Source organism: Sceloporus undulatus, chromosome 3 (assembly GCF_019175285.1).
Source record: "Sceloporus undulatus isolate JIND9_A2432 ecotype Alabama chromosome 3, SceUnd_v1.1, whole genome shotgun sequence".
Taxonomy (NCBI): Eukaryota; Metazoa; Chordata; class Lepidosauria; order Squamata; family Phrynosomatidae; genus Sceloporus; species Sceloporus undulatus.
The window spans coordinates 42,540,912-42,567,923 of record NC_056524.1 but is presented as its reverse complement, the minus strand read 5'-3'; the positions used below and the strand labels follow the sequence as shown (position 1 = coordinate 42,567,923).

The 27,012-nt window shown below is 44.0% G+C and overlaps 1 protein-coding gene and 1 pseudogene across 2 annotated transcripts; both read right to left on the bottom strand.

The window, feature by feature from the left end:
* On the bottom strand, positions 1-27,012 carry SLC19A2 (solute carrier family 19 member 2). Of its 2 annotated transcripts, none has more exons than XM_042459197.1 (6): positions 26,648-27,012; positions 22,340-22,810; positions 12,970-13,192; positions 4,915-5,107; positions 1,410-1,551; positions 1-792 (listed from the first exon to the last, which is right to left on the bottom strand). In XM_042459197.1, the coding sequence occupies exons 1-6, from the start codon at positions 26,876-26,878 to the stop codon at positions 664-666; spliced, it is 1,389 nt and encodes a 462-aa protein (XP_042315131.1). In that variant the 5' UTR covers positions 26,879-27,012; the 3' UTR covers positions 1-663. The 2 variants fall into 2 exon arrangements, with proteins under 2 accessions (XP_042315131.1, XP_042315130.1); XM_042459196.1 differs by having other exon boundaries at positions 22,199-22,810; positions 26,648-27,001.
* On the bottom strand, positions 16,961-17,038 carry LOC121927412 (annotated as a pseudogene).

The following is a 27,012-nucleotide window of genomic DNA, read 5'->3' as shown; positions in this document are numbered from 1 at the left end:
CATACCTCCAAAGAGACCTGAAGCAGCTTTATTTTGGCGGTCTGTAACAGGCCAATATCTGTAGGACCACAGTTTGCTCACTCCTGCTTTAGAAATGCCAAAAGGCAGACAAGACAGGACATACAACAATGCAGAAAATATTTGTGTGCAAAAATGATAACTTTACTATTCATTAGTGCATGTCTCTTTGACAGTGTTCTTTCAATGCCAACTTAAAGTTCACAACTGATTCCAGCTCTTGATTATATCTGAATTCTTCCAGTACCTTTGTGACCCAGTCTACCAAAAGCACTAACAACACGGACTGGGCTAATTTAACAAACCAATGAAATTCCACTGATTGCTTTATGGCTTGTTTGTCACAAAAGAAAGAGAAGAATCACCTAGCCAGTACCATGCTTTTGATCTTCCCCAGACAGGTCAAAATGGCATATTTGAGGCCATGATTTTATAAACAGTATTCTTACTTATGTAAGATAAAATTTCAATACATTCTGTTACTAACCTATGCTACTAATATAGTACAAATATTGGTCAAGTACAGCTCAGGTAACAGTCTGGAAATAACAGCTTCAGTATACATTAATAAATAGAAAACTGCATATATAAAATAGATCTCACTTGCTCGGGCACAGATGTTGAACAAGTAGAAATTCTGAACTGTTAAATACCATTTTCTGTAGTGTTATTTCTTCTCCTCTCCTTTCTCCAGTATTTCATGATAATACTGCATGTGCCACTGATCAAGAATATGATTGATATGACAGCAAAGTAACCAGCATAGATCATGAACTGTAGTGGGGGGAGGAAAGGGGGAGAAGTGGTAAAAAAAAGGAGGGAGGAAATCATTAATATTATGCAGGACTATTCCTATGGTTTGGCAGGATGAAGAGAATTACCTAATGCTGCAGCTGAGGGAGGGTACCATTATGGTGCAACAAATGGTCTATTATTTGGGTTTTGCCAGAGGAGAGAATAACCATTTAATTTTTTGGCTCCATGTCTGTAAACTAAGACCTTGTTTCTTTTTGATGCACTGTATGTCACATTTGTGCTCTGTTTAACCCTTTTTGTAAGCCCATTCTTTAGGTATGTTTAAACAGGAAATGAATCCAAAGAGGAGGTTTAATTTTAAAATTAAGCATGAGCAATAACAAATGGTACTGTTTAATTCTTGCACCTTCTGGGAACTCAGTAAGTCAGCTAATGACAAGCATTCTCTTCATCTATTAAGAAGATGGCAAAAAACAAAAACAAAAACCCTCTGTCCTCATTAAACCTCCCAAAAGCCAATACAGTACAGGGGAGAAGATGAGTCCATCTTATACTTTGCGGGTAGCCTTAAAGCTTTACCAGGAAAGATATGTTTCCCCTCTTTTCCCAAACAACTAAAATATTTTCAGACCTACCTGTTTAAATATGTCCAGCCCAAGCCCTCTGGCATCAACAACTATCAATGTCAGTAGTGTCTGCAATGCCAGGGCAATGAAAGTATTGACGCCAAAAACTAGGGCATACCGCTCCACACTGAGGTTTGTAGCAATCTGGAACCTTCACATAAAAACAACAGAATGGAAAGATAAAACACAGTGGCAGGGGAAAGGATTTCTAGCGGAGAAATCGTGTAAACTAGGTGACAAGGTACACACATCTGCAGCAGTTGTGCATTTCACATACAGAACTGTTCCAATCACAGAAACAGCTGGGAAAATAACTTTTTCTGGACTACAGCTCCCACATTTCCCTATCCAGCATGGCAACTGAGGCTGGTGAATTCTGGCAGCTGATATCCCAAAAAGAAACTTTCCTCATCTCTTATCACAGTTTTTAAAAGCAATGAGTATATGCAAGCAGCAAGGGAACTAAATCTTCCTTAATTTTGTGGCTTACTTCTCTACAATACATTATACTTATCACCAAGAGCTTTGAAGTGAGGTCAAGGTCCCTTTTGATATCAAAGCTTGAGTTGAAAAAAAGGTATCTGGTTAGAAAGTCTACAAAGAATAAAACTGCTGAAAATTTCTTGCTGTGTATACCTTTGATTTTCAACCACTGGACTCTTCACGCCCTCCTTCTATGGGTGGCGAACATCTTACATCCCAATAGCTGGCTAAGTCTGAAAGATTTTCAGGAGCTATATTCCAATAGTACACAGAGCATTCTACACATACAACTGTCCCAACTACAGCCAATTTGTTTGTTGAAAATTTCCATATGAGGTGACTTTAATTCATTGACACACAATCCAAAATACACTGTTAATATTTCCCAAGCAAGACAAATTCAAAGATGTCTGACTGGTTGAACCATCCAAGCATGGCAATCTCAGGAAACCAAGATTAGCATGCTTATTTGCAAAATGGGAATGGCAATGACCTAATTTACAGTACTGGGAGGAAAACTGAAGTACAGAAATACTAACTGCCATGATCATCAGGGCCATAAAATAAATTATCAAGGATACCAGATTTCTGCTGGATTGAAGGGAAGAGCCAAGATGCATAACAAGAATGGGAGGGAAAATCTAGCTAAATTTGAAACTCAGCTGAGAAAAATTCAGTAGCTAAATTCCAAAATAAAATGCAACAATGCAAGAATCCTGGTCCATGCCCTAGTGGTCTCACAACTTGATTACTGTAATGTCCTCCTGGCTGGGCTTCCTCTTTCTCACCTCCGTCCTTTAATCTCTGTTCAGCATTCAGCTGCACGCATTATCACTTCCACCCACCGCTCTGACCACATCTCTCCTGTGTTGGCATCCCTTCACTGGCTCCCCCTCCCTTTCCGCATTCAGTATAAGCTCCTGCTGTCCACGTTTAAAGCCCTCCATGGACTGGCCCCTCCCTACTTATCAGATCTTCTTTCTCCTCACCTTTCCACTCGGGCCCTCCGTTCTGGTAGTCAAGGTCTGCTGTCCCAGCCCAGGATTTCCTCTGCCCCATCCCGGATTCGCCCCTTTTCACTCGCTGCCCCTCACTCCTGGAACCTTCTTCCCCCACGAGCAAGAGCCATCACTTCTTTAACCAGCTTCAAAACGGAGTTGAAAACCATTCTGTTCAGAGAAGCCTTCCCAGGCATTGCATAATTGTCGCTTACTATTTGATGTTCTTGTGGTGCCTGTTTATTGAACCATTTCCTGTATTGCTATGTACTGTATATGCATTATCCTACTTGAGAGTATGTATTTTCCCTGGAAAATGATTAACCATCCATTATGAAGCCTCGCCCTCCCTCCAGTCCATCTCCCTTGGTCCAGGCCTTGGAGGTAGAGAGGAACTGCTGGACCTCTTACCCTTTCCCTCCACCACCCCCTTCTCCTTCTGTGTCTTGTCTTTTTAGATTGTAAGCCCGAGGGCAGGGAATCGTCTAACTAAAAGATTGTATGTACAGCACTGTGTAAATTTACAGCGCTTCATAAATAAAGGTTAATAATAATAAGAAGAAGAACAATGCAATGTCAGCAATGTACTGCAGGATTACTGTACATACATTTCTGGGTTGTAGTAACCTAATCACTATGTGGACAATAATGCAATCCCACTCTATTTGACTTATGAAGGACAATCAGTGAATGCCATGGAGACAATTCAGCTTTAATCAAAGATAATTACAGATCTGGAACTTGCAACATGAAACACCCAAAGAAACTTTGTACCTTTAGCATATCTTGATTATGAACAAGATAGAATACCAGTCATTATGTCAGCATTTTAAGACAATTCAGAATTGCTGTTTACCAGGCAGCAGAGGAACATAAAATACTGGATTTACAGTGGGCCCTTGATAACTGCTGGGGTTTGGTTCCAGAACTCTCTATCGATACCAAAATCCGTGGATGCTCAAATTCTATTAAATATAACGATACAGTAAAATGGTGTCCTTTATGTCAAATGGCAATATCAAGATTTCCCTTTTAGAATATACCAGGCTAGCCTGAAGATAGAGGCTCCTCCCTCCATAACTGTCATCCTTCGGCCTGCGAGGGAGTGAATAGGCTGGCCCAGCTCCACCAAGGGCTAGCCTGAAGAAGAAGAGCCCTCCCTCTAGTCCATCTGCCTTGGTCCAGGCCTCAAAGGGAGAGAAGAACCACTGGACTTCATCCCCTTTCCTTCCACCATTACCTTCTCCTTTTGTGTCGTGTCTTTTAGATTGTAAGCCTGAGGGCAGGGAACCATCTTATTAAAAATAATAATTGTAACCCGCTCTGAGAGCCATTAGGGCTGAAGGGCGGGGTATAAATAACGCAAATAATAAATAAATAAATAAATAAATATACTTTGAATATTTTCAAGCTGTGGATGGTCGACTTCGTGGATAAAGACTCAATGGATACAGAGGACTGACTGTACATTGCAAAGAAATATGTAGTTGAATCCTATTCATGTTTAGTCATTGTTTTGGAAGTAACTCAAAATTAAACAAAATGGGGTTTATTTCTCAGGTTTTCATTTCAATTACTTTCAAGACAACATGAAGTATGCAAGGAAACTTGTATAGTGTTCTCTACATCTGGCTTACTTCTAAAGTCTAGTCCTCATGTGCTAAACATGCAATACTAGCATGCCAGTGCAGCTTCTGATTACAGCATTACCTTCAGGCAAAGTAAGCCTGTTTAAAACAAGATACCAGGCCCCATTAGGTTTATGTGCCCCACAATGAGCCATGAATTGGTAACACATCCCCTGATTTTTCTTCTATTAAAAAGCTCTGCTTTCTGTTTGAATTTACTAGTTTCAACCAAGGTGTCCAATTTCTAGATCTTTTTAACTTGAGCTCAGAAGAGTTTGCAAAGCATGGATATTTCATGGCTTTCTGAAATTTCCAAATACATAAAAATGTAAAAATGTCAGTGCAACCCAAAGCTGGGTTGTTATGATATCTCTATACTGACCAAATTAGCAAAGAAATACTTACGTCGCAATTGTGATGAGCAACATATAGACAATTCGGAATAGGACATAGGCAGTGTAGCACACCCAGATGTTATGAACAGTGTCCATGATATACACAGCCGCAGCAATGAAGAGGGAGAACATGGCTAAGGCTATCTCACCCCAAGTAGCCCAAGATGTTTTTATGTGACCAGCACCAAACACAGCCACAGCTCCTACAAGTGCAAAAACCAAACAAGTCAGTATTCTACAATACTTATATCCAAAATGTGTACATTTAAATGTTTTGAAGACCTTTTTTGAAAAATGTATATTAGACATCAATGACTAGAACAAACAAGAAGGACAGGTTGCTTACCTGTAACAGTATTTCTTCGAGTGGTCATCTGCGAATACATACAAATGGGTTTCACTGCGCCTGCGCAGTGCTGTTCGGAAACTTCTAGAATCACTGGGCAGAGTTTACTCTGCAACATATTGAAACTTTTTGGCGGTAACTCCGCCCACCCGTTATAAGGCCCCTGCCTTCCCGCTCTTTCCCCAGTTCCGCAATTTTTCCGCCAAGTGGGCGATGGAGAGAGCCAATAAGAGCAGGACACTGAGGGGATGGACGGGTGCGATTTGTATGTATTCGCAGATGACCACTCGAAGAAATACTGTTACAGGTAAGCAACCTGTGCTTCTTCTTCGTGGTCTCTGCGAATCATACAAATGGGTTTAGACTGACAAGCTTAGGTATGCGGCGGAGGGAGTGTCCTGAGATCAAAGCTATGGTAAACCAAAGGTATATTTATTGTAACAATAAACACCTTAAATCATAAAAGGCATCAGTCTTTTGTTTTTGCACAAATCAGACACAGCAACAACATTGCTAAACCTGAGAAGGGGAAATAAGGTCGTGCAAGACCATTCCCATTGAAGAATGCAAACCAATATAGTGCAAATCAACATTCAACAGAATGCAAAACAGTGGCATTATGAACATAAATGCTAAACACAAACCATCAGTAGTGCAATCAATGCAACCCTGAAACCAACACAGCCCTCCCGAAAGCTGCGTCTCGGACGGCTCTGGTGTCCAGCCTATAATGTTTTATAAAAGTCAATGGCTGGGACCAGACAGCAGCCTTACAGACATCCTCCAGGGGTATCCCCGACAGGAATGCAGAGGATGCCGACATTGCCCTTGTGGAATGGGACCGAACCCTGCCAGGAAGAGGTTTGTCCAACAGTTCATAGCAGAGGTGGATGGTACCAGCCACCCATTTGGAAAACCTCTGCGCAGAGACGGGCAACCCCTTCTTCGTTTCCGAGTAGCATTGGAAGAGTCTCTCGGACCGACTGGAGGCAGCAGTTCTGTCCAAATAAAACGCCAGTGCTCTCCTGACATCGAGAGAGTGCAGGCGTCGCTCCGCATCCGAAGTCGGGTTGGATGCGAGAGTAGGCAACACAATGTCCTGACACATGTGGAAGGCAGACACTACCTTAGGCAAAAAGGTAATGTCTGTCCGGAGGACTACCTTATCCCTGTGAAACCTCAAGAAGGGTTGGTCCCTCCGCAAGGCACAGAGTTCTCCCGTACGGCGGGCAGAGGTGATGGTCACAAGAAAGGCGGTTTTCCAAGTCAATAGTCTCAAGTCCGCCGTGGCCATCGGTTCAAAGGGCTTGGATTGGAGGCCGGACAGTCCCGTCTCCAAACTCCAAGCCGGAGTCGGTACCGACACAGGAGGATACAGGTTAGCACACCCCTTAAGGAATCCCTTCACCAAGGGGTCCTTAAAGAAAGAAACCCTCCCCCCGAACTGGTATTTAGAACAGATGGCAGACAAATAGCACTTGATGGAGGTAAGAGACAGACCTTCATCTAAAAGTGCCATTAAAAATTCCAGCACCACCGGGGTGGACACCTGGGCAGGAGACAAGCCCTTTCGATCAAGGAAAAGGTTAAATCTTCTCCATTTCAAGGCGTAGGAACGCTGGGTAGAAGGTTTCCTTGCAGCCAGGATCACCGTCCTTACTGCCTCAGGGAGGGCGGTTAGGGTAGGATCCTCCAAGCCACCAGCGGCAGGCTCTCGATGTCCGGATGGAGGATCCGTCCGACCTGGATCGACAGCAGGTCCAGGCGAGGCTCAAGGCGGAGGAAGCACCTCCTGGAAAGATGCAGAAGGGATGCGAACCAAGGCTGTCTCGGCCACCATGGCGTGATCAGGATCGCGTCCGTATGGTCTACCATTATCTTGGACACCACTCTGATGATGAGAGGAAAGGGGGGAAAGGCATAAAGGAGCTCCCCCGACCACAGGAAGGTGAATGCGTCTCCGAGGGATCCGGTCATTGGCCTCCTGGAGCAGAACTGGGGACAGTGGCTGTTCCATTCGGTCGCGAAGAGGTCGATTTGAGGGGTTCCCCACCTGTCGAACAAGTCGCTGACCGTCTCCGGATGGAGCCTCCACTCGTGGCACACCGAGGGTGATCTGCTCAGGCAATCCGCCAACTCGTTGTCCTCTCCCGGCAGGTGGATCGCCTGAAGGAGGACCTGTCTGTGGATGCACCAGTCCCAGATGCGCAGGGTAATCTCGAGAAGAGTCCTTGACTTGGTGCCACCTTGCTTGTTGATGTAGTACATCACGGTGGTGTTGTCTGTCCTCAGGAGTACCACTTTGCCTGTCACAGCGGTCTCGAAAGCTCGCAGAGCCTTTTCGACGGCGAGCATCTCTAGAGCATTGATGTGGAGGAGACTGTCTGAGTCCGACCATTTGTCCTTGACAACTAGGTCGAGGAGGTGAGCGCCCCAGCCTTCTAGAGAAGCGTCGGTTGTCAAAGTCACTTGAGGCTGAGGTTGATGGAAAGGCATCCCTGAGCACACGTTGCGGTCGACCAACCACCAATTCAGGGAGGCGGCCACCGGTCTCGGTACCGTCAACCACCTTGACGGAGGATCTTCCATCGGAGAGAAGCCTGAAAGGAACCAAGCCTGGAGCGGACGGAGGCGAAGTCTCAACCACGGCGTCACGAAGGTTGTTGACGCCATGTGTCCCAGAGCTATCTGAACATCCTTGGCTCTCAACCTTCTGTGTGAGATGCAGGGGCTCAATGATGCTACCAGTGCCTGGAAACGGTCCACGGGAAGAAAGGGGGAGCATCTTTCGGAGTCGAGGATGGCTCCGATGAATTTGACCTGTCTGGACGGCGTGAAGTGTGACTTTTCCCGGTTGATCACCAGCCCGAGGGAGTCCAGCAGCTGCACGGTGAACGAAATTGCCTCCTGGAGGTCTTGCTGGGAGTCTGCGACAAACAGCCAGTCGTCCAGATAAGGGAAGACTCTGTAGCCTCTTTGATGGAGGTATGCTACCACCGGAGCCATGCACTTTGTGAAGACCCGAGGGGCTGTGGCGAGGCCAAAAGGGAGCACGTTGTAGTGGTACACATTGGAGCCGACGGCGAAGGCGAGGAATCTCCGGTGGGACTCCTGAATCCCGATGTGGAAGTAGGCGTCCTTCAAATCGACTGTCGCGAATCACAGGCCCTGGTGAAGAAGAGGCAAAATAGAAGCCAAGGTTACCATACGGAACCGGCGATATTCGAGGAAGAGGTTCAAGTCTCTCAAGTCCAAGATTGGTCTGATGCCCCCGTCGGCCTTCGGTACCGTGAAGTACCTGGAGAAAAAGGCCCTATGGTAGGATTCAGGGGACAGCGGGGAAATAGCCCCTTTGTCCATTAAGGTGCGCACTTCGTCGAGAAGGGTGTCCGAGGGGGGGTGGAAATAAAAACTCCGGTGGGCGGGAGCTCTTCGAACTCAAGGGTATAGCCCCTACAGACAATGTTCAGCACCCAAGAGTCGGAGGAAATGGAAGCCCATACATTGGCAAAGGGCTTAAGAATGTCCAAAAAGCACCTAGGGGAGGCGAAGTACGCGGGAAGGTTTCATGCCCTCTTTTTGGATTGGTCAGGGTCTTGTCGGCGATTCCTGCGGTACCGAGAAGACTGATTGCGGCGGCCAGAGGATGACGGGGACTGGGACGGGTACCTCTGACGCTGAGAGCCTTGCTGATGAAACTGGCGGTCCTGGTAGGAGGACCTGTTAAATTGGCCCTGCTGCTGCTGCCAAGGGCGGAACCGCCTGCGGAAGGGAGCTGGAGCGGGGGCAGACATACCATGTTTTCTCGCCGCCGCCTTCATCCTGAATTTCCGATTCAGTTTGTCGTCTGTCTCGGTGTGGAACAGGCCCGATTCATCTATTGGCATGTCTTCAATGGTGGCTCTGACACTGGAGTTGAGGTCCGAGCCCCGCAACCAAGCGTGCCTCCTTAGGGCGATGGAAGCTGCCATGGCTCTGCCAGAGCACTCCACGACGTTCCTGGAAGCCGTGATGAGCCAGGCGCCAATGGAATGGGCCTCATCCCTTATCTCGGTGAGTGTCCGCTGGGCTCCATCCGCAACGTCCGGCACAATTGGGGAGATGCCCTCCATCAGGGTTTGTATATAGGCCCCCATACATGCGGTGTAATTGGTCGCTTTCACCACAAGAGCAGCAGCTGCATATGCCTTTCTGGCTAAGGCATCAATCTTTTTGGCCTCCTTGTCCAATGGTACCGCCGCCTGACGTTGAGTTGAGGTCTGCTGAGAACCCTCAACAATCGCCGAATTCTGGCGGGGATGAGAGGTGAGCCATGGTGAAGCCAGAGCCGAAACCCTATAGAGGGACTCGATCTTGCGCGGCGGGCCGAGGAGTGAAGAAGGGCAGTCCCAGGAGCGCTTGACTAGAGTCTCTAGGGACGGCAGGAATGGAACCAAAGGCGTTGAATGGACCCGGCCGCGAACCCTACGCTCAATGGGGTCCTTGGCCTCTTCCTCAGGGTATGAAAGTTCAATGTCCAGAGCCCTGGAAATCTTAATAACATGTTCGACAAACGACCTCACATCATCCGTAGGGGAGGCTGCTTCGGGATGATGCAGGAACTGAGGAGAATTCTGGGCCAGGTCCTCCTCACCCGAAGAGTCTTCAGAAGCGACGGAGTCAGGTTCGGAGTCCGAAGCAATCAGGTCCACGGTAGCAGAAGGTCTGGGGCGCTCCACAGGTCTGTTTGCAAGCAGCGATGCAGCCGACGACGACGGACCTGGTCGGTCAGTGTACTCATGACGGCGTCGCTCTTGATCCCGAGGCTGGTCATGGTCACAGGGGCGGTCCCGAGTCTGGACAGGCTTGGCCAGAGCCACCTCTCTAGGGACTGGAAGAAAAAATTGATCCGTCTCTGAGTCGTAAAAGTACTGAGGATTGTCAAGGGTCCGAGCCGGAGAACGCGAAACCGACGAAGCTGGCGAGGGAGATCTCGGCGGGAGGTTGGCATTGTCTTCATCATCCGAAAGGAGGAAGGGAAGCGTTGTCGAAGCCGATTGTGTCGGGACCAGCACAGCTTGGACGGTGACATCCCGGTCGTGGGTCCGCACCAGAGGATGGTCACGATCTCTCACAGGTGGATGGTCCTCCACCAGTGGTGTGGCCAGAAGATCAGCCGGCATCGGAGAGTCAGGACGAGGGCGATCTCGGCGGGACTTTCGGGAACCAGCCGCGTCATCCGAACGCCTCTTGGAAGGGGACCCCGAATGGGAGCTTGACTGAGCCGTTGATTTGGCCTTCTTGGCTGAAGAAGAAGAGGAAGAAGCCAAGTCCGGGGCCGATGACTGCCTCTTTTTAGCAGACTTATGGCGAGGCGGCGCATCCAGAGGAAAGAATAGGATCGGAGACTCCGAGATAGCAGCCGCACGGCTAGCCTGGTCCTTGCTTCGGGCAGCGGAGTCCCTCGAGCCCGAGGGCTCCTCAGAGGTGGTGTTCCTCGGTGCGGGGTCATCCGATCTGGCCGGCTTGGAGTGGTCAGCCGATCCGGACTTGGTCTTGGCCCTCTTGGAGCTGGACGATGCCGAGGAAGCCTTTTTATGGGTTCCTTGGTCCAAAGTCGCCCGGGACGCCCCCGATGCCTCGGAGGGGACTCCCTCGTCGTGGGCGGAAGCAGCATCCGAACCCAATGACACCGGTACACGAGGGTGCTTTGTGGGTTTAGAAGCGGCACTGGGCTTAGTGGAGCCACGGGCCAGCAGACGAGCGGCGTCCGAAACTACGCCAACGAAGTAGAAGGAGGCGCACTTGAAGGGCCGCTACGGGCCTGGGCAGAGGAGGTCGGAGCAGGGGCCGAAGGAGCCGAAGCAGGCCGGGAATCCCCCTCCCGAATCTTGCCTTGGGCAATAGCGGACGTCAGCCGTGACTCCCGATTTTTGCGGGCTTGGGAGGACATCGACTTACAGAGGCTGCAGACCCTGGGGTCGTGGTCCCGGCCGAGGCAAAAGAGGCAAGACGAATGGGGGTCCTGAACAGGAACCTTTCCTCCACAGACGTCACACTTCTTAAAGGGAGGAGACATCCTTTGAAGCCGAGAAGCAAAAGCGAGGTCCAAACACAGTCCGAGGTCCGATCAAACGAGGAAGGAGGAGAAGCCAAAGTCAAAAACAGTCCGAGTCAAAAATACCAGTGAATTCCAGACAAGCTAGCAAGAGCGAAGTTCCAAACAGCAATCAACACGGCGGAAAAAAGGAACTGGGGAAAGAGCGGGAAGGCAGGGGCCTTATAACGGGTGGGCGGAGTTACCGCCAAAAAGTTTCAATATGTTGCAGAGTAAACTCTGCCCAGTGATTCTAGAAGTTTCCGAACAGCACTGCGCAGGCACAGTGAAACCCATTTGTAAGATTCGCAGAGACCACGAAGAAGAAATGCAGTTTCAGTAATCATGTACAGTACCTGTGATTTCACAGAGTTCAGAGTAAATGGAAAGCGAGTTTGGATTAGCACTTCTACAAGCCTAAAAGCAGGGTTTCTATCACAAGAAACATCATGCCCATCTCTTAAATTCCATTAGCCTCCTTGAATCCCATTTTGGGAGAAAGGTGGGATAAAAATCCCCTAAATAAATAAATAAAACCAAATTAAAATTATGTAAGTTTAATAGCTGATTATCTAATCCTAATAAGAAATTTATTATTAAAGTATTATTACTACACTAATAAAAATATGGTTATTATTACAATACATAATTATTGCTGAAAATTTATTTTAAAATTATTTATCCTGGTACTCAAAGGCTGTACAACAAGCTATTAAACATATTATAAACTGCCCAACATTCTTAGAAACAAGAGACTTTATGTTTTTTAATAATAATAATAATAATAATGCACAATTAAAGTTTACAGAATGATCCCAGTGTAGCCAGAATGGAAGTAAAAGCTTGTGGAACAATCAGGTCTTTGCTTGCTGGGAAAAAAAGAATAAAGTTTGCCCAACTGTTTCTCCCTGGAGGAATTTCAAGAGAAGGTGGCCCAAACCTCAAGCCTTTATGAACCAAAGATTCAAAGGCAGGAGGCAAAGTAGAACTTTCCAGAAGAGCACACAAGTCTGTGTGCACGACACAGTTGCCCACTTCCATGCTATGAACATTGCTGTTGTACAGTAAAGCCTGTCAAACTAAAGTCAGGTTGTTCCAACATGCATTATGTTAAAACATATGAATATTCACCACACAGTATTTCCAAACTTGTTAAGCATGTTTGTTTGGATTACTTCTCCAGGAGACTGCTATAAACACTCTTTATCTCCAGGCAGCATTCCAAAACATTACTAAATTGTTAGAAGAAGCAACCAAGGCTGCATCCACATTGCAGAAATGATCCAGTTTGACACCATTTTAATTGCTATGTTTATTGAATTCTGGGATTTCTAGTGAGACATTTAATCTTCACTACCAGATAGGTTTGGTCCCACAACAAACTAAAATTTCCAGAATTCCACAGCATTGAGCCATGGCAGTTAAAGTGGATTACTTCTGCAGTGTGGATGCAGCCTGAGTCATCTCATGCATATGTCATATGATTCTCAACAACAAAAATTCGATTGAGCATTTTTCAGGCAATATGGTACCTCGCTGCATTACCAAGTACCAGCTGCCGTAAGTAAAGTAAATTGAGTGCTTAGGATCCCCACGATATACCATACATTTCACCAAATAGAGTTAAAAAGAAAGAAACTTACCCAGCAATGTGGAAGTTGCTTCCACACCACCATTGTAGATCTCGAAGCTCTGAGAAGGTAGCACTTTTTCCCACAGGCCTTGAATGTAGTTTACGACCTGCAGGTAGCCACATGTTGAAAGTGCCCACCAGACAGACCAACACAGCAGAGTCCGAGAAGAGTAACATTGAAGGAAATCCTGCCAGAGCTCTTTTATTACTTTTCCAATGTTCACCTTCTGCTCCTATGTAGATTAAAAACAAACATTCAGCTAATATTTCTATGCAAGCTGTCCAAAAGGACTAAACCTTCAAGGAGCATACACTACCACAACCACAACTGCATCTGCACTGCATAAATAATCCAGTTTGACATGGATTTAACTTCCATGGCTCAATGCGATGGAATTCTGAGAACTGTAATTTGGTGTGCCACCAGAGCTTTCTGACAGAGAAGGCTAAATGTCTCACAAAACTACAAATCCTGAAATTCCATAGCAGTAAGCCACAGCAGTTAAAGTCATGTCAAACTGGATTATTTCTGCAGTGCAGATGCAGCCCAAAAACAGCAATACCTGATTGTTAACCCATCAAAACAAACAAATCAGAAAACACATAAAACCCTGAATCCATGGCAAAGTGGACTTAAGTCTTAATAGTCTATATAGCACATGGTTTGCCCAACTCAGGAATCACAAGTATCAAGAATAAATATGCATGTTTCCATAATGCCTTTTGATGTGGTTTAAATGACTTTATACCATACCCCAAAGGAATCAGATATTGTGCTGGGAAGAAGATTCTGACTAGTCTTTTAATACACTACTGGTGAAATCTGAATAGGAACTTTAAAAATAATCTATCGACCACAAAGCAACCACAAAAGATCTTTTACTCCTATTTCTTCACTATATAAATTATTAAAATCTGTTTTAATGCTTATCCTTCTTAATTTGAGGCTGAAGATAATGAGTATGATGAGCACAGAACTCTTTATTGCTTATAGCAATATGTAATGCAATCTGTATAAAGTGAAAGCAGTAGTTTCTGCTATTAGTCCATGTTCTCATTATTCAACAAGTAAAAACCAGATCACCCAGCACCACATCATTTGTGGAGTCCAAACATGAGCAAGGTATGGCCTTCCAGATGTTGCTGGATTGCAACACCCAGCATTCCTCACTACTGGCTTCTGGCTAGACCCAATGCAAGATGTGACCCAAAAAAGTCTGGAGGGCTGCACTTTGCCCACCCCAATATAATCAATGAATATAAGAAATATGGGCAATTCTGAATCTTTGTCCCTCCAGCTTTTTTCAGCTGTAACTCCCACAATCCCTATCCATTGACCATGCTGGGTGGGGCTTTTGGGAATTTGTAGGTGGAAACATCTGGCACGCCAAAATTGCCCCATTCATGTGTTAGCAAACTGAAATAAATTCTTAAATAGAGATTTCCTCAGTAATTTTAGTCATTTGTTCATTTGTTGAATTAAACCTGCTTTTCTCCCTGGACGGGACCCAAAGTGGGAACAATACACATGATAGAAATTATCCAGTTTGAGACCACTTTAACTGTCCTGGCTCAATGCTAGGGAATTGTGAGAACTGGATTATTTCTGCAGTGTGTTTTAGACCCCAGTTTACAATAATTTAAAACAGAAGTTTAGAATATAAAGCCACTAGAAGGCATATTCCATGGAAACAGCCATTTCACATTATTCAACCAGTTTTTATGGGAAAGATTTTGCTTCACTGAACAAAGTAAACATTTTTGGAAAGTTAGACAAATGGTAGTTCCAAGAAGCAGAGCTGCTCTAATAGATGTTATGAGATACAGAATGGAAAAGTTGTGGCTGATGTAAAAGATGAGAAAGGAAATAATACTGTTCTTTAACTACCCAGCACATTAATAGGTTGACAAAACATTGTCTTATGTGATCAGCGAAACTATGATGGTGGTGTGCATCATAGATGAGTCATTATGTAATCAAATACAGTATTACCAAATAAAATTATTTCAAAAATCTGTCACTTGGACCAGGCTGTATTTTTTATTAGCTAGGATGGTAGCTCAATTTCCAAAATGCAAAATGCAGCACATAACAGAAACATGGATAACAACATACTTCTATGTTATTAAGACTGATTAATTCTGCTATGTTGGGGGTGTTTTAGCAAGAAACTTAGTTGGTTCTCTATAAACTAGAGCGGGGAAGATGTGGCTCTTCAGATTTTTTTTTTTAAAAAATAGCTCCTATTAGGCTTATTTAGGTACTGCGGAAATAATGCAGTTTGACACCATTTCAATTGCCATGGCTCCATCCTAAGGAATCCTAGGATTTGTAGCTTGTTGCAACACCAGAGCTCTCTGACAGAGAAGGCTAAATATCTCACAAAACTACAAATCCCAGAATTCCATAGCATTGAACCATGGCAGTTGAAGCGGGGTCAAACTGCATTACTTCTGCAGTACAGATGTAGTCTCAGTCAACCCAGCCAACACTGTAAGATATGTGTGGCAGGTCAACAGTGTTTGGAAGACCACACTTTTTGTATTTTTCTAGTACAATTTCTGTATATATGTACAATATTAAAGGTTGCCTGGAATCAAGCATCCCAAGTATGGTCAGGCCCCACCTGGAATATTGTGTCCAGTTCTGGGCACCACAATTCAAAAATGACATTGAGAAACTGGAGCGTGTCCAAAGGAGGACGACTAAAATGTTGAAAGGTCTGGAAACCTTGCCCTATGAGGAACGACTCAGGGAGCTGGGTGGGGATGTTTAGCCTGGAGAAGAGAAGGTTAAGAAGAGGTGATATGATAGCCCTGTTTAAATATTTGAAAGGATGTCATATTGAGGAGGGAGCAAGCTTGTTTTCTGCTGCTCCAGAGAACAGGACCCGGAACAATGGATGCAAGCTACAGGAAAAGAGATTCCACCTCAACATTAGGAAGAACTTCCTGACAGTAAGGGCTGTTCGACAGTGGAATGCACTCCCTCGGAGGGTGATAGAGTCTCCTTCCTTGGAGGTCTTTAAGCAGAGGCTAGATGGCCATCTGTTGGGGATGCTTTGATTTGGATTTCCTGCATGGCAGGGGGTTGGACTGGATGGCCCATGCAGTCTCTTCCAACTCTATGATTCTATGATGTATGTTTTCATACTGATCAAAACCTTAGAAACATACTCTTAAAAATAATTAACAACTCAGCTTTCTCATTCCTTGAATTTATCTAAAATAGTTACTTTTAAAAAATCTGAATGTTCTTCATTCAGCTTTCTTGGGGCTTTCTTTTCTTGTCCTCTCTTCTCTTAGTTATGTCACAAAAGGAGTTAAGTTACAATTACAGTTTTATATGGTTTTGCCTTAGTTACTAGGCAAAGTAACTACTTATAAACAGCCAATTAATTGTCTGTACCTAGGTTTAATGCTGTGTCAGGGAGATCCCTTGCATTCTGCCTGTGCTTCTAAAATCTGCCTGCTGGTATCGCAGACAATACTCATATTTCTCCATGTACAAAGGAAGGACAGGATCTCTCCTTAATTGTTTGTTCCCATCAGAGCAAAAGGATCTACTTGTTAGTGGTGAGCAGCTGGGTACATTTTGTGCATCCTTGTTATCAAGAATTTACTGGATTTTCCTCCAGATCCACTTGATGGAGTCTCCTGTGGTACAGCATGGTATGTCATAATGGGGAGCCAGCATGAGATATGATCCTGGAGACCAGGGTTAAAATCCCCACTTGGCCATATTAACCCACTGGGTGACCTTAGGCAAGTCACATTCTCCTTCAGCCTCAGAAGATGGCAAAGGCAAACCCCACTCCAAACAAATCTTGCCAGGAAAACCCTGTGATACGTTAACTTTTGTGTTGCCGTAAGTCAGTAATGACTTGAAGACACACAGCAATGTCATAATGCCTGACAATATTTCACACAACCATACTTAAGCTGATAGTAATGGCCAATGGGTTTTTTTTTGGGGGGGGGGGGTTATGAGAGTGTTTGCCAAAAAGTAACTTTTTCAAAAATAATCTTAAAAGTAACTTTTTCTACACTTGATCTTAGCCAAAAGGCCGAGAAGCAAAAGTAACTTTTTCAAGCTCTGAATCATTAGGGCATTAAAGCTTTTTCCTCTTGTCTGCAGGCCCCACTAATTCCCAAGGCAGTAAGAAGCAGTGAATTTAACCACTTTGCTTTTAAGAACTCAAAAGAAAAAATGCAAATCCTTGTGCACCATTTTAATTAGTTTACAGATTAGTCTTCTTTCTTCATCATCTTAAAAATGAAGCAAACTGCTGCTAGAGTAAACACCATATTTAGATGCATTTTAGCTACAACACTGAGGAAGAAGTCTTTCATAATAACTTAAAAATTTGCACACCATACTCCATGCCTGAGGACTGTGCAGAAAGTAAGTAAAGAACTATCGCAACAATTACAGGTTGCCTATTGTAACAATAACTGCATTTTGCTATGTGAAAAAAAGAATGGTTATCTGCCTAATCTCTGCATAGGCAAACATTTACAGTGCAACTGAGGTTAAACAAATGCTATCAGATTAGCTTTCTGCAGATGCTGAATAAGGGAGACCATTTTCAGGTCTTTGATGTAAGTCACCAACTTGCCATAAGTTAGAAACATCTTAAAGGCACACAACAACAACCAAGCAGCTAAGTGGTAGAATTCAAAGCCGAGTTAGTCTGGATCAGTATGCAAAGGGGCATCATAATACTTTTGAGACTGAGAAAGAAAGACAGTAGCATAAGCTTTCGTAGACTTCAGGCTATTTCCTCATATGTCTAAGAAGGCTTATGTTACCTTCTTTCTTTCTCTCAGTCTCAAATGTGCTGCAATATGCCTTTGCATACAAGTCACTAAGTGTAAGTTACATTCTCTCTGCTATAGCTCCTTCTCCACAAATGAAAAACTTCATAAAGGAAAAGCCTCAGCCCACCCCAGAGGACTGCTAAAAATCCTAATCTCTTTGTATTTTAGCATTGGGGAAATTAATAGTCAGATTGAGAGCAAGATTGTTCTGTTGCAAAAACTGTCAGAAGTGACACTTGGGCCCTTGGTATTTGCTGGGGTTTGGTTTCAGGACCCTGCATGGATACCAAAATCCATAGATGCTGAAGTCCAATTAAATACAATGGCATAATAAAATGTGTCCCTTATATAAAATGATAAAAACAAGGCTTGCTTTTTGGAATTTATGTTTTTTTTAATATTTTCAAGTAATGAATGATGGAATCCATGGATAAAGATTCCATAGATACAGTGTCTGACTGTACTTTCACCAACATGAAGAGAGGACACAATAAAAGAGAGCAAAGTGTTTGCATTCTCAGGATCAAGGGCAATTCTCAAAGTGGGAGAAATTACTTTTTGGACTACACTGTTACACTGGCTGAGGGATTCTTGGGAATGATAGCCAAAAAAGTAGCTTTCCTATAAAATAAATAATAAATAAAAATTTATTTCTATCCCGCTTTTTGCCAGGCAATCAAAGCGGCATACAACAAGTTAAAATACATCCATATATACATAGTCCCCCCCCCTTTTAAAAACAAGATTAAACAATATACCTAGGCAATTTGAACTCTCATAACTGGATATGCAAAATCGACATATCTCATTTTCTGTGTGAAACCAGTTGCCTGGAACCAGTATTCTCAAGAAGGCAAGGAACTTTTATTTTAAAAAATAAAATAAACATTTGAGCTGGAATCCTATAGTGTCTGCTGTGGTGTGACTACACCAACAAGACGGAGGCAGCATCAACAGGGAGGGAAAGTGCCAGAGGTGGTAAGGAAGGAAGGGAAAAGTTGGTGTTGGTTGGATAAAAAGACTGTTAGGCTCTGTGCTGCCCTTCTTGAATACTTGGCTTCCAGGAGTCATTGGGAGAGCCATGGTACAAGAGATTGTCCAATCTAGCCCTCCTATAGTATTTTGGCTTCATGGATTCCCCAACAACCAAAGCCAGGCTCCCCATCCCACTCCATCCAAAGCCAGGCATTCAAAAAACAGGCAGCACAAGAATGGCAGCCTTCTTCTGCTATCACTGCTGTCTCCTCCTCCCTGCATGACAGCAAACAAAATCAAACTAGTGGTGTCATGGACCAATAAACCAGCAATAGGACCCCAGCCTTCAGTTACCACTTTTGCTCCCACAACTGGAACAGGTCTTCAGCCTTAAACATTACAGTTATGGTCTTCATCACAACTGAGTTGAGGATGAAAATTATAAAGATACATTACTGTTATTATATGTTTACAGAAGATTTGACACCCAGAAAGTGTCAAATGGCCTGGTGATTAATATTCCAGGGGAAAGCTTGTTCAACAAATGCTATGAAAGGGCTCAGAACACATAGTCATTAGTTACTACTTAGACTGGGAAAGTTATCAGCCCAACATTTTAAAGTAGTGGTCAAAAGAGTGTAGCAACTACTGTACTATTGAACTATTGAATCTATGATTCTATGAAACATACTACGTCACATCTAATTGTTGCAGGCAAAAAGTGTTTCTCCTAATGGGTTCAAGAAAGATTAACTTGTTTACAGGCCAGAGAGAGAATGGTTGCAATATTGCTGCTCATCATTCTATCTAGATCGTTCATTCCACCAAAAAGAAGAAGAAAAAGCCAATAGCTCTAAGAAGTTGCACCATGAACAACCTATACCTCATCTAACCTTGATTTAAGGACCTAGTTGTATAGCTGCTCAATGAACTGGGGTATCTAATAAAAAGAAGCTAACCTGAGGACACAATCAATGATAGATGATTGTCCTCAAATAACATGATTTTAGGATCATAGCATTATGCTTACGTGTAATATAACAAAAGCCATTGATTCCTGATTTTGGCAAAGAAGCACTAACATAAATATAAATTCTGTAAACATTACAAGATGTAAACATTACAAGATGGAAGGATAGATACCCCTATCCATTTTGATTTATGCAAGAATATATTACATATTTACAAGATTAGACATGAAAGCATAGTGGTTTGATCCTATACTCATTAAAATGCTTCTAACACCCAGCATATGTTTAACACTCTGTGACTTGTCATTATTTTCTAGTGATCATACTTACAGTGTAAAATACACTTTTTTCCTAAAGACCTGAAAGAAAATTTGTTCCACTTCAGTATTACAGTACTGAGATAGAGAAAAATGCTGTATCAAGAAGGAGATGGAGTTCTGTATGCCAGCCTCCTAATTTTTTGTTACCCACCTGACCTACCCTTCCCTTGCTTAAGGGAAGAAAGCATGCTATAACATAGATTCCCTGCAAAAGACTGAACAAACTACATTCGTCATTTGTTCACAACCACAACTGTTCTCTCAGCTTTACAATAATCCTCTTCTAGGAAAGCAGTGCTCAACTAGGTAACATTAATTCCATGGAATGTTAATAGCTGTAATTATCAACAGCAGCCTAGTAAACAAAACTAAATCACACAACCCACTCAACCCAGCCAAAAGGTTTCCAAGTCATTTCTAGCCTCATTTACACCATTACAAAAACTCATTTTAGGCTAGAATGTTTACTGAAGGTTTACTCCTTCTTTCAAGTTCTTTAAAAAGCATTTACATGCAATGGAACCTCCTTTTCCTGAATGCACTCTCCCAACCTAGACTTTCATTTGCTCATATCTCTTGACTTCAGTTGACATTTCCCTAATAACTTTACTACTCAACTGTTTGTTTTTCCATTTGTAAAGAGTTCCTAGAGCAGAGCTTAGAAAAGCTCCCCTTTTTGATGACAAAAAGAGAGATTCTGGCAACTGTAGCCTGACCTAGAGTTTAAAATATTATCCTTATGATAGCTAGCCATCTGCCTTCAAAAGCAAGCAAGAAGCACCTGCTTTTAGAATTGCTATTGGCAAAAGCTGTCCTGCCCAATAAAATTTAATTTCCTGAAAAACTTGCAATGAAGGAGGCAGCATATTTGGTTTTCTTGTACTGTACTTGTATATTAAAAGATACTTGTTCTTACAGGCAATAGGACTCTACCAACACAATTATGCTAAGGAATACAGCCCCAGAATTTAAATAGATCAGACATCTGAAAACCAGTGAATCAGTCCAGGGAGCCTCAGGCAAGGAAGACACAGCAGACACTGCATGTATAGAAGTACCTTCAAGTCACCTGTCCACTTATGGTGAATTTAACTGGGTTTTCTTAGGCAAGGAATACTAAGAGGCAGTTTGACATTGCTTTCCTCTGAAATTTAGGCACCAATAGTTGGGATTCTTTAGCAGTTTCCCATCCAAGTACTAACCGAGACTGCTCAGATTCCAAGATCAGATGGAATCGGGCGTCAGCAGGGAGGTGGAGGGATGCAAGCTGCACCAGGTGACATACTAAGGAGGGTGACACCACTGATCCCCAAATATCTGCCTTTAGGTAGAAATTAGCTGTGAGTTTGCCTGTGTCCCCTTAAAGCCCTGGAGCTCAACAGAAGAGAAGGCATGAATGGGATGAGGCTCATCATTGGATAAGGTGGAAACAGAAGAAACCTCATTTTATATTTTAAATTTCATTCTTTTTAAATTTTCTTAAAAACCATCACATCTTCCCAGATTTTCACTTTAACCCCATGAAACTATGTAAATATAAATACATTTATACTTTCATATGATACTGTAATTTAAAGGTATAATTTTAATTTTGCTAGTTGTTTATGTTACAACTATTGTTGCTACATTCAGTGATATACGGGAATTACGATTTACTGATTACATTAGTACAAAAACCATTACAGTGGTACCTCGGGATACGAAATACCCAGGTTACGAAATTTTCGGGATACGAAAAAATCCCATAGGAAAACATTGTTCCGGGTTACGAATGTTTTTTCGGGTTACGAAAAAACTTTTGGTGCTTTTTTCGGCTTTTTCGCACGGAATCGCGGCTTTTCCCCATTAGCGCCTATGGCAATTCGGCTTACGAAGGCTTTTCGGGTTACGAACGGTGCCACGGAACGAATTAATTTCGTAACCCGAGGCACCACTGTACTAAGCATTCTGTATGGTGTTGTATGAGAGGAGGTCAATGGGGGGGGGATGACACTATGAATTACTATGCTGGGTGACACCAACCCTAGTGATGCCAATGGGTGGGAGTTGGTGCCTTAAAGTGTATTCAAGCCCCTAATACATCACAGTCGATTAATCCAGCACAAATTTGCTGTCATAGCTTCTACTCCCTTGAAACAGCAGTAGTGCTTACCTGCTGCTCCTCAGGATGCTCTTCTATATTTAAAGGGACCTTCGATTCAACTTCTTCCCACCCAGGCACCCTCTTTAAGGCAGGATCATCTTGGATGACTGTTCCATTTTTACAATCTACAACCTTCGTCTCCTTACTGACCTGTGCATTAGAGTGATGGTGATGAAAGAAAAGACTTTTTTGTGGCATAGGCAGAAACCAGGCCACAGCAAAGGCCACAGATACAGAGGTGAGAGACACTACATTCAAAATGAAGAGAGACCAGCCAACGACAGACACCAGGATCTGCCCACAGACTGAACCCACAGTATAACCCACAAGGGCTGCACTTCGGCAATAACTTGTGACTTTTTGGTATAAGTTTAAGTCCACAACACTATAAATGTAGGAATAATAGGCTATTTCTGTTGCAGTCACCAGTCCATAGAAGAATTCCAAGAACTGAGTTGCCAAGAGTCCTTTGGCATAAAGCAGCATAAACCATGTCACAATAAGGCTTAGTCCTTGCAGAAGTATGACAGGCTTGTATCTGAGGAAGTCTGTTGCCAGGAAGACAGGGAACAGCAGAACCAGGTAAGAATAAGTCCATACTGGATATATTTCATTGAAGACCTATAAGAGGAAGAAATAATGAACTTTATAAAACAGGAAAATTCACATTCCAAAAACAGATATTTGATTAGTCATATCTGGGGATGCTGTGAACAGAGTTTATAAACTGACAGGTTTTATTTTTATTAATACTTTCTCCACAATAACAAGGTGCTAATAACTATCTAAGATGCAATTCATGTTACACTGTAAGGACATGAAATATGCTTAAACGGCCATATAGCCCCATACATATAAGGCAAACAGATCAACCTTCAAGCTAGTAGTAGTAGTATGCATCTACAAATCACCCATCAACTTATGGCAATTTGAACAACTGTTCTTTAAATCTGAGGTGAAGAGCCTTGGTCATCCTTGGCAGGTCTATTTCTATATCAAAAAGGAAAAAGAATATAGGCTGTTGCTTCTGAAGTTCTTCAGAAGCAACACACTACTTTTCAGCTATAGGTTAAGCTGAAATAAATTGGTTGATCTTAAAGGTGCCACAAAATTATTCTTCCTACCCTTTTTAAATACTTATTTGGAAGAGTGGTTGAAATACACAATGTCTGAGAAACACTTTGTTACACAGACAAGCTGACATGACACTATATCTGACTTGGAAACTGCTGTGAGGAAACAGGGCATGGGGAGGTGGGTCATATGACTATGTCCATAAGACCATTTTTTAAAAAAGGGACAGAGTTCAAGAGCATTAATTAAAAAAAACATGAGCAAGCAAGCCAACTGAAAACTTGTAGGACTGGATGCATCATCTCTTTGATAACATCTGCAGCAAATTTTCCCATGATCTGTAGCTGCCAAAATGAGATCATGTGCAATAGCTCTGTTTCACCTACACAGTAAGAAACCATCAAACCAGCCTACATGATTTGTTATACAATAAATATTAATGCAAGGTGAGGAGTACCAAGAAAGTGAGCATGATGTAGTGGTCTAAATATTGGACTATGACTCTGGAAACCAGGGTTCGAATACCCACTCAGCCATGAAAACCCACTGGGTAACCTTGGGTAAGTCACAACCTCTCAGCCTCAGCAAACCTTCTCTGAACAGATCTTGCCAAGAAAAACCCCTGATGGGTTCGCCAAAGGGTTGCCATAAGTCTGAAATGAATTTAAGACAGGGCAACACCAATGAGTACCAAATTCAAACACTGTTAGAGCAGGAACTACAATGGAACCCATGTCTAGGTTCTCCATCATCGTTTCTACTTCGCAAGCATCTGTTATGTGGCAGTTCAACAGGATCTAAACAAGCTCAGCTTCAGGAAAGAAGAGGTGACTGTATATACTCAACTGTAAGTCGACCTCATATATAAGTCGAGGGCAGGTTTTGAAAGAAAAATTATGGATTTTTATATGACCCGTGGGTAAGTCGAGGGTAAAACATAGGGGCACATAACAAAGGATCTAAAGGATGAAGCGAAAGAAGACAATGCCAAAAAACTCACAAAAATTCCAGCAAGCATAACTGTTTGTTCTCACACTAAAGACTGGAGGGATGAGAGACTAAAGGGAAGTAAGCGTGTCCAGGACAAAGTACACTCTTTTCTTTCACCAAGAGATAATTCCTTTTTTAAAATAAGAGTTAAAGATGGTACTCACATTGGCCTGTGGATAAGTCGACTCAGGTTTTTGGGATCAATTTTCTGACTAAAATTTCTAGACTTATACATGAGTATATACAGTAAGCTCAAAATGCTTCCTGGACAGGTGCTTATGTAACGTTCATCTGAAATTGTGACATGAGACACTTGCCCTGAGCAGCCCGTTCTACATGTGAACTTTGAAAGAAAACATTGGCAAGACTGCTTATGACTGCACTTTTCAAGGCAGCAAAAGCCTCCCTGTTTACTGAGGTTTAGTGGCTCCTGGAAGAATTAAAACTGACCACTTACAGTAATTGTTTCCTGGCCTGGTTTCCTGCTAATAACCATCAGCATCCAGGTCTTTGATTACTAGTTTCTAAATTCAAATCCCATAATTCTGTTTCTGATTCTTGTTTGTTTTTATTAGCTCACCTTGTGCAACAACAGAAATGAAAATGTATTTTTAAATAGTAATAATAATAATAATAATACTGAAATCCACAGTCAAGCATACTCTCATCCTTGGACACAGACGTATTACTATATTAGGGAACCTAGATAGGTAGACACTAAGGTTTTCATGGATTGGCAGCAGCAACTTAGAGTCAGAGGAGGACAATGTTGAGTTAAGTGAAGTGTGCTGCTTCTGGGCAGCCTCCAGACAATTCAACTCTGGACAAATTTTAAAAGCACAATACTAGAACGCAGCCGTTTAACGGTGTATGCAGCCTCCAGTGGTTCTCAACCTTCCTAATGCCGTGACCCTTGAATACAGTTCCTCATGTTGTGGTGACCCCAACCATAAAATTATTTTCATAGCTACATGTAAATATGTGTTTTCTGATGGTATTAGGCAACCCCTGTGAAAGGATTGTTTGACCCCCAAAGGGGTCCCGACCCACAGGTTGGGAACCACTGCTCCAGAATGAGTGAAGGATGTCGCTTCATGAGAAATTGGAAGCTGTATATACTACATTAAACTATAGTCAAGATCAGCCTTCCTCTAACTAAGCTGTAGCCCCACACATCTGGTGAGGATATAGATGGCTGAGGCTATATATTCTTAGGTGTATGGATGCCTGAGATTGAGAATATTACCTCTTCAACACCACAAACCCCTCAGAAACTGTGGCTTGGAGTTATGCTACTGCCACACTGCAGAAATAAAGCAGCTTGATCCCACTTGAACTGCCATGATTCAATGCTATGGGATTCTGGGACTTGTAGCTTGGTGAGATATTTAGCCTCCCCTGTCAGAGAGCTCTGGTGCCCCACCAGACCACAAATCCCAGGATTCAACGGCACTGAGCCATGGAAATTAAAGTGGTGTCAAACTGCTGTATTCTGTAGTGTGATAGTAGCTTTATAGCCCACAAAAGCAATTTCCTCAGACTCTGACAAATCCGAGTGTGTGAAGAGATATTCTTGTGGGGATGCACCTGGGAGGCGTCTGGTAAAAGGAAGGTGCATGACTTCCCCATTAGCCACCCTTTTCTCCTCTCAGGTCTCATTGGCACACGGCCCACAATCTGGGCTACTCTGGGAGGTTATGATTCTGGCTGCATCTGCACTGCAGAAGGAATCTGGTTTGACCCCACTTTTATCTGCCGTGGCTCAATGCTGTGGAATTCTGGGAACTGTAGTTTGTGGTGGCACCACAGCAGAGTTACAACTCCCAGAATTCCATAGCATTGAGACACGGCAGATAAAAGGAGGGAGGGGTTAAACTGGATTATTTCTGCAGTGCGGACGCAGCCTGAGCCAAATGATCAAAGATTTGTCAGACTTCAGGCTCTGAAGCAAAAGATGTCATAAACCCCAGAGTTTATGAAGCGACACAAAAACAAGAAACAGGGTCCCTCACAGAAGGCAGCTCCTGGACTCTCCATCTATCAAGGAGGGCTCTCTGCACATGCTCCAGGCTCCTCTCTCTCTCTCTCTCTCTCTCTCCATGGGGAAACAACCCTTTCCGCTTCGGGGGAGCCAGTGTGTGTCGAAGTTTAAGTGGGGCTTGAAATACCGTCTGGAGGGTCTGGCTCTTTTCCCCTTCTGCGGTGCCTGGCCCTCCTCCTTTAGGCCCCTTGCCCACCCAGGGCCCTTTCGCCCGGGGCTCCATTTTGGGGTGCCTAAGAAGCACGGCCTGGCATTTCCCGGAGCCTTTCCCGCCCTTGCTTGCTCTGCCCAGCCCTCCCTCCCTCCCTGGAGGCCATGATCCTTCTTCCCTCCCGAGTCCCGGGGCCCCTCACCTGGCTCTGGCTGAGGTTCTTGTCGGGGCCCAGGAGGTACGGGGTGAGGAAGGGCTCCGAGGGCCGGAGGTTGGCGAAGAAGCCGTAGCTGCAGAGGACGGCGGTGGGGAGGGCCCAGCCCACGCCGCCCGGAACACCACCAGCAGCAGCAGCAGCAGCCCTCCTCCTGGCCGCCCCGCCGGAACCAGACCCGAGCCCGCCCAGGACGGCGGCGCCCTCCTCCGCTTCCATCCGACGAGGCCCGGGACCAGGGGCCTCCTTCTTCCTCCGCCAGCGGGGCTCCTGGAAGGGAAGAGCGGCCGCCAAAGGCACCTTGGCCCCGGCCTCTAGTCGGAGGGAGGCCCTCTGGGGAGGAAACACCACCT